The 8,537-nt window shown below is 33.2% G+C and overlaps 1 protein-coding gene across 1 annotated transcript; it reads left to right on the forward strand.

The window, feature by feature from the left end:
• The first annotated feature begins 791 nt into the window (after window positions 1-791).
• On the forward strand, window positions 792-4,859 carry LOC114742112 (probable enoyl-CoA hydratase 2, mitochondrial). The gene is made up of 8 exons (XM_028930378.1): window positions 792-1,166; window positions 1,617-1,786; window positions 2,061-2,135; window positions 2,589-2,679; window positions 2,783-2,834; window positions 3,104-3,207; window positions 4,050-4,126; window positions 4,624-4,859. Exons 1-8 carry the CDS (start codon window positions 935-937, stop codon window positions 4,798-4,800), a joined length of 978 nt encoding a protein of 325 aa, XP_028786211.1. The 5' UTR covers window positions 792-934; the 3' UTR covers window positions 4,801-4,859.
• The last annotated feature ends 3,678 nt before the right edge of the window (window positions 4,860-8,537 follow it).

Below are 8,537 nucleotides of genomic sequence, written 5' to 3' on the forward strand. Positions count from 1 at the left end.
TTAATTATAACAAATTTATATTGATTTTTCTAAACTACCTTATCTAATCATGTGTATTAGAATCACTCCTTGTTAGAAACCTTTACAATCCATACGGACATTTTAGATTAAAAAAAATCATAAATTTAGGAAATAAAGTGAATTGAGATATTATATTTAAAACCAAACTCAACTTTCTAACTAACTCGTATATTAAAAAATGAAAATAGTATTGCTCTTTGAGATATCTCAAAGGATATAACTTTATCTACGCGACTTCAAAATTTTCAAGTGATACGTGGTTGAAAAGTTTTTTAAATATATTTTTCAATGAAAAAGTTTGCGTTACAACTCAATGTATGTTATGAGATGTGATTATAATTTAAAAAAAAAAAAACAGAGAGTTTACGTTACAACTCAATGTATTTTATGAGATGTGATTATAAAAATTATGACACTGATTAGCCATTCGTCACGCCTTTGCCGTCCCGGTGATGGTCACTAATCGAAACCAGAGCTTTGGTGCTATGGACAACTCCCACAGGTGACTGCTCTCTATTGAAGCCAACCACTCCAATTGTCACCATAATTTTTGGTGACAAAATAATAAACCACTTCTTGGATCCTAAAATTAAGCCACCGAGCTACTTTAAATTAACTATTTTGTTATCATGGTGCAAATCCCACCACTCTTGAATCTCAAAAAATTTCATTTTTGTTAAAATGGTGAAGAGTAGAAAATATAAGGAATGATAAAACTCGAAGTTTGAGGATACATGTCCTACACTTGTTGGAATTTACTGCACTTTGTTGTCATTTTCACCATGTCATTCTACACATTGCGTTGAGGACTTCCGGTCTCTTGCAAAATTTTCTGTTGTTTAATCCATAGCAGCAGAGAGCGTCGATTCCAACTTCCTGCAGGGCTCATATGGCGTAATCATAAAACATAAAAATGGGCGCTTTGAGGGTTTTTGCAAGGCCTCTGGGACGCTGCTTGCGTGGAAATTCCAAACCCTATCTCACTCGCAATCGGCCATTCCTAAGCTTCATGACTGTTTCTCAGCAAATTGTTCCATGCAATTCCGATCGATGGCAGTTTCAGTATCAGAATCATAGGACTCTCATTTTGGAGTCCTTCGCTTCTGAGTTCGTCAAGTTTCGAAGACTCGCTGACCCGGATTCCGGTAAAGCTTTCCCCAAAAATGGCTGCGAGTGGCTCTCTAATCTATATCTAATAGTATATAAAAATCAAACTGATTGACTGTGTCTCTATATTCTGTCGGGATTCACCTGAAAATGGTTGCTTTTGGCCACAAAAAAAATGAAAATGATTCATCTTGCGATTTACTATATTACCTTCTCTTCGAATCTAAATTTGATGAAAATAAAAGGGCTAAGTATGAGTTATTTTTAATGGCGTTTCTTGATTCTGTGCATGTGACTCTCTTGCATCGATCTTGTGCTACTCTATGAACTTTATCAAGCTCCTCTACGTGTGCGCGTTGGGGGGGGAGGAGATATCCTCATGATCACAAAAACTCTTATTCAATGGTTTCCTGCATTATTTTGAAATGCAGTTTGGAGGGTGTAATTTGAATTACAGGTCCATTTTAAAATCATTTAAGCATTTACAGGCATTTTTGAAGTTAGCTTGGACCGGGCTGGAGCTAAAAATGCTATAGGGAAAGATATGCTGCGAGGTCTGAGGCATGCATTAGAATTCATTGATCGAGAGTCATCTGCAAAGGTTGCTATGATCCGAAGCTCAGTTCCTGGGGTATTTTGTGCTGGGGCCGATTTAAAGGTAGTTCACGAGGTTTCATGTCCATCTTGAAAAGAAGACTAGTTTCTTTGTATTTTGTAACTCAACTCTTCTTATAAGCCTAGAACTAATGTAGTAATGTATCCAAGCTATGCCAAATCAAAAAATAGATAAATTTCATTTAAATGCCTTCGCAACTGTTGATTTGGTTGTTGCTATGAGACAGACTTGATTAGATTTCCTTTTACTTTTATTCACACAGCAGAGTAATGTACTAATGTGTGCGTCTGAGAGTTTTATGTTTACTGAATCACAGGAGCGCCGGACAATGAGTCCATCAGAGACTAAAGATTTTGTGAATTCTCTTCGCTCTACATTCTCTTTTCTAGAGGTTAGTTCACATCATTAATTGGTTTTCAATTATGTATAATGAATAGGTAGCAGATGAAGCACCATGTGTAATTCAGGCTGACAACACCTAAGGCAGCTCTTAGCATAAACTTTCTAATTTTTAGTTCCATTTCCTTTTTGCATTCTTTGACAGTTCCATAACAAATTTATTTTTGACCACTGACATCCAACATGTGAGTGATTTTGCCTCCTTTTTTTATTAAAAAAAACAAAACAAAACAAAACAAAACATGTTCGGTTTGTTTTCCTTTTTGTCTTTAGTGATGAATATATCTCCGTGGAAGAGCTTTTATAGGTTGTCAGTGATGCTTGTTGGTTGTTGCTTGAGTTGTACTTTGTGGCATAATTCATGGCATCTCTGTTTTTCCGTCTTTTTCATCTTCATTGACACTTGAAAACTAACATTATACGAATTTGTTTGAGCTTTATCCAGGCACTTTGCGTACCAACTATTGCTGTTATTGAAGGAGTGGCATTTGGTGGTGGACTTGAAATGGCTCTGGCTTGTGATATTCGAATATGTGGTAGTTAAATGTGGAGCATTTTTATATGTTCTCTTTATGTATGCTTGGAATGTGATACATCATATGAGTATTCGACTTAGATTATTTCTCTTTTATGGCGTAGGAGAAGATGCTCTCATGAGTTTGCCGGAGACAGGACTTGCTATAATACCAGGGTATCTCTCCTCACTTCTTCTATCCTTAACACTGCCATTTGTAACTGCGTTCATCAGTTCTGCCGTCTAATTATGGATGGAGACATGGCTGCGTTTTCGATAGTAAAGTATACAGTCCTAAAAATGTGGGAAGTTATAAATCAAGGATTGGTTGTTAAGAGATCAAACTATATTTCATCGTCTAGGTCGGTGGGATAAAATTTAGGAGATAGCACTTTTAACTTTGCTGGAAAATGAGATTGGCTCTGATGGAATCCTAATTGGCACAGGGCAGGTGGGACACAGCGACTCCCTAGATTGGTTGGGAAGGCAACAGCTAAGGATATTATATTTACTGGTCGAAAGATTAATAGCAAAGATGCACTGTCTATGGGTATGTAAATTGGGCATTTGACTCATTTCATTCTCTGATTGGTAAATTTCTGATCCATGTTCATAAAATTCGACAGAGTTTTGCGTTGGCTGATTGATAAATTTCTGATCAACTAATTGAACACAAATTAGAGAGTCAAAAGAGCATCATTTTTTGTGGTCATAATATGCCACCTTTATATTGTGAGCTACATGCATACTGTTCCTCTAAACTTACAGTTTAGCTCAAAAGCACCTCCAAAAAAAAAAAAATCCTGAATGCGGAGGTAGGTTCTCCAAAAAGACGTAACCTCGCAAAGTAATAACTCTAGGAGATGTATCATATTTTGTGGCTCCTATTGTGCTTGCCTAGGCTTTCTTGCAAACATCCTGGAAGTCTTAACCATCACCAGTGAATTCCTGGGAAGCTAGGAGAAAGATCAGCACCAATGTGCAACTTTTCAAAACTAACAAATTATTAGTTTTTTTCCTTTTTGGAGGAAAAAGCAATGAACTGCAATATCTTTTGGTATGAAGCATTGAGAATAAGAGATTATTGAGAAAAACCATTAAAAGAGTATTTAGTATGAGTAATTGCTTGTTACATGGGATTAAGCAAATCCATGTAGGTGGGATTAGAGAATACCACCTCCCCCCATGGTATTCTCCAATTCCACCTATATCAATTTATTCAATCCCAAGTAACAAGTCATCTCTCATACTGAACACTCTTTTAATGATTTTTGTCAATCTCAATCCCAATCCTTACTCCTTATTTTCAATGCTTTGTGCCAAACGAGACCTGCCAATTTTTTCTACCAATAAGATCAATAATACTTACTGAAGAAGCTTACATTGATGCAGGTTTAGTTGATTACTGTGTTCCTTCTGGTGAAGCTCATTCAAAGGCACTTGCTGTCGCTCAGGATATAAGTCAGAAGGTATCTCCCTAGCAAAACCTTTTTGCGCTTGAAATGATAATTAAACCAAAGCTATGTGCCACTGAATTTCTGTGCATGAATGGTAATGACTGATTTTCTGATTTTTTTTTTTTGGTGCATTTTCTTTTTTTGTAGTTGACTAAAATTTGTAAGTTGCATGGAGCTAACTTCAATAAAACAAAGAAAAAGATTTTTCTTTTTTTTTGGTCCAATGGTATGTGGTTATCTTTTACATGTTGTTCCTTTGTTTCCTCTGACTTTTGCTGCCTGCGAGGACTAAAACAGATCAAGAGGAGACCCTAGTTTCTCAGATCTTTATCTTGTATAATTTGGTCTCAGAACCTTTTGATACTTATATCTGCTAAGTAAAGAATATCTATTTTGTTTCTTTCTATTGGTCTCATCGTAAGTTCTAACAAAATTTGTGACACACGATGAGCAATTATGAAGTCAAAATGATAATTCTACTTGAAAAATGGTAATTCTGTTCTTAACAGGGTCCTGTCGCAATTAGGATGGCAAAGAGAGCCATTAATGAGGGAGTAGAAACTGATCTGGAGTCAGGTTTGGCCTTGGAAGAAGAATGCTATGATGAGGTGCTGAATACTAAAGATCGGTTGGAAGGTTTGGCTGCATTTGCTGAGAAGCGGAAACCAAAGTACACTGGTGAGTAAAAGGATCATTATTTCACTGCTACTTCTGGCTGCATATTGGAATGAACAGGACATAGAACGTGGTGATCATGAGTGGTTATAGATACTTGGTGAGTGCATAACTTGAAAGCATTCACCTTTCTGTTTTTTTGGGTTAACAAGAAAGTAATTTACTAAAGTAGTGTTCTGGGGCTGGTCAGTAGAAAGAATCTAGCATGACTGTAAGGCTGATTATGTCACATGAAAGAAATGACAACAGTACAAGAGAAACGGGTTTCTGTTACTTGAAGTTCAAATTGATTCATGGCATGAGAAAATTGGCATAGCCACATTGCTGGTTAAATATAATAAATAATCTCTTGTGATGTAAATTGATTGCTTAACATAGCCGTTTTATGATTATCATGTATTCACCATTTAAATTTAAAATGTGGCTTGCCCTAGTAGCAGCAACAATAGTTAAGAATGGTTACTGCTTTCGTTAAAAAAGCTTATGGCAAACTCTACACAAGATTTTTGTAGAGTTGGCTTATAATTCGTTTGCTTTCACATGGAAAGCCATCGAAATCATGATTTTGGTAGTTGTTAATTACTGTAAGTGCTATTATTGATCTCTATAATTTAATTGAATTTTGATTTTCATCCTTATTTATAATTTCAAATTGTGATTTTTTAGTAGTATTAACCTTGTTAACACTGTCGAGCTCAATGACCAAACCAAAACTCGTTAAAAAATGTAGGAACCAAAATCAAAACTCATTAAAAGATACGAGTCAGAACTTAGGAGATGTTTGAGGGAAACCAAATTATAGTTTGAAAAATGGTTTATAGAGAAAAGGTTATTTTGGAAATAGATTTAGAAGAATAAATTTTGTAAGGAAAAAAAATAATTTTGATAAAATAAAAATATTTGGATTATAATCAAAATCACTCTTTTTATATGCAAACTAAAATGACATAAATTAATATGATAATTACATAAACATATATTTTAATTTATACTTTTGTATGAAATAATAAATTTGTAAATAGCTGTCACCTACCTATCTTCTCATTCTTCTTAAAATATTCAATTTTGCAAAATTTAATTAATTTAAATTTATTTGGTTAACCACCAAATAGCTTAGATTATCACGCGATTCATTCTTCACGTTCTGTATATTTGTACATTGGAAATTTTTAATGCGTTATTTGTTTTTCCCCGGGTGTGTTACGATAATTTTAGAAAAATTAAATAACCATATATAAGGGCAATTTTTTATCATATGAGATCTTAATAACTAATTTGTGGATAATAAAAAAATTATTTATATAATGTGTGTTATTTTTTATTTTTCTGAAAATTATTGTTAATCATACGCATTAAAACTATCATTTGATATTATGATGTGTAATTACTGTGAGAACTACTAAAAATAAATAAATAAATATGAGGGTTGAAGTGAATTATAATCTTATGTTTAAAATCAAATTAAATCTTTAATTAGCTCTGATATTAAGAACTGAAAGTATTATTGATATAATTAATTAATAATTAATATGTGTATATACTCTAAAAGTATCAAACCATGGTTTTATGCCTCCAAAAGCCCCCCCAAAAAAAAATCACTTATGGAAAACCATAAATATATTCCCAAATCATAGTTTTCGTTCCAAAAATAATTTTACGAAAAATCGTGATGTTTGGATGGGGTTTTTTCAAAACTATGGTTTTAAGGGGCATCCAAGCAACTCCTGCTAAACAGATAAATTAAAAAAATCCCCAATTTGCCTATTGTTTAGGGAAATCTTGAGAAAGAGGAAGTCTCTGTCTGGCACCAAATAATGATATGGCATTTCTTGCTTCTAGGCATGTAATCCGCGGGTTGGGATTACGAGTGTTACTAGCTCAAAGGCTGATTATGTGAAACATAAATATGAGAGAAATAGGTTTACGCTATTTGAATTGCAAATTGATTCATGGCATGAGAAAGTTGGTGAGCATAGCCACATACTGGCTACATATGATAATTAATCTCTTGTTATTTTAATTAAATTAATTGCTTGACTAATTAAACTTAAAATGTGGTCCACCAGCGATGAGAATAGTTAAAGTGTAATTCCTACAGGCCAAAAAATTCCTACTTAAGTAGTCTAAGTGAAAATTAAGATTTTCAATGTGGCGGCTTATAGTTTCTTTGGTTTCACATCGAAAGCCATTCAAATCGTGATTTTAGAACTAGTAGTAGTAATTTACTTCAATAGGAAAGGATTTTAACGATTTACAACATGAAGCCAAATATCTACTCCCTCTGGTCTATATTATTAGAGTCTTCAAGAAGGATTTTTTTTTTTGGTCAATTCATAGATATTTTATAGTTCAATTTTTTTTCCCATTATTAATAAGGGCAAAGAGAGTTAAATTTATTGTTGAAATTTAGTATGGTTAGTAAAAGTAAAATTAGGAATCATTTAAATTTCATGACAATTTCATGTTAACTATTGTTATTGCTACGTGTGAATTAGTTAGATATGTCTTATATTATTAATCGGAAGCAGTATATAACTAATAATCCAAATACTTTAGTGATTTTAGTGCAGTGATTAGGCACGTTGATCCCAAAAAACTCAAGGGATTTGTTCGCGCCTAGAGTAACTAACTAAAATATTTCTTCCAATGGAAAATGAGGAAATGATTCTCAAGTAGACGAATTTTTGTGGGTCGTTGCTTAAACACAAAGAAATTAGTCATCCATGGGAATATATTTAAGACAAAAACTGTTGGTAGATATATTTTAATTAGATACTTCTGAAATTTTTTTTGGTTCCCCACCCAGTTCACCAAAGCTTTGCCCTGACTACTTTTGAAAATTAATAATGAAGTACATATAATTGAGCGCTTCACATGACATGATTCCATGGAAACTTTTTTTATTTTTTTTTCATTTGATCACATAGATATTTTTCTATTAAAAGCGATCTTATTAAAGATATTGTCAAGCACTGTATGTGTCTACCTCTGTCAATGAAGATTTTAAATTTTGATTTTTTGTTTGCTAGTGACTAGTCGCTTTTCTGTTTGTCTTTTTAATTAAGCAACTGAGGAGAGGCCATTTGTTTGTGAACGGATCGAACATGTGGTCTGAAATTTTCCAGAAGCGCAGCTAACGTAAACCACAAAGAAATCAACATCTTTGAGAACTCAACGACTTGAAGAGATAACTGAGGGTGACCGATCTAATTACAGTGTGAATATGTATTTGACAATGGTGTGCTGCGTGTTCTTTGACTTTTCGTGAATGTGAAAACAAAACAGTAATACTCCGGTTTTTAGATAAGACCTAGTTATTGAGTTGATTTTGGTTCTAAATATAAAACCTGTTGAGTTGAGATAACTGAGGGTGACTGATTTAATTACAGTGTGAATATTTGGTAATTTTTTCTAATTACCGTTATAGATACTCCATCAAATATAATCAAGTAAAAGAGAATAAGTATTAATAAAAATGATTATGGTATTTTAAGAAAAACATGTCACATTTTTATAATTAACTAACTTACCTAATTTTCTTAATCTAATCAAATTAGTTGACTAAATTTTATATTAATAACTAGAGGAGTATTTTTTTTTTGGTAGACACAGATATTTTTTCATTAAAAGCAATCATGTTCAAGTCACTATTAAGTACTCCTCCGGTCCTTAATATAGGATCTAATTTTTGAGTTGGCTTTTGTCCTAAATATAAGACCCATTTATCATATTTATCAATTTTTCTAAA

Source organism: Neltuma alba, unplaced genomic scaffold (assembly GCF_004799145.2).
Source record: "Neltuma alba isolate B1F8T4 unplaced genomic scaffold, ASM479914v2 tig00003645_pilon, whole genome shotgun sequence".
Taxonomy (NCBI): Eukaryota; Viridiplantae; Streptophyta; class Magnoliopsida; order Fabales; family Fabaceae; genus Neltuma; species Neltuma alba.

Coding starts and splice junctions, on each gene's coding strand:
- LOC114742112 (XM_028930378.1), top strand. CDS start 935: ATGGGCGCTTTGAGGGTTTTTGCAAGGCCTCTGGGACGCTGCTTGCGT. Junction 2,136..2,588: donor CTACATTCTCTTTTCTAGAG/GTTAGTTCACAT, acceptor AGCTTTATCCAG/GCACTTTGCGTACCAACTAT. Junction 2,680..2,782: donor TTGTGATATTCGAATATGTG/GTAGTTAAATGT, acceptor TTTATGGCGTAG/GAGAAGATGCTCTCATGAGT.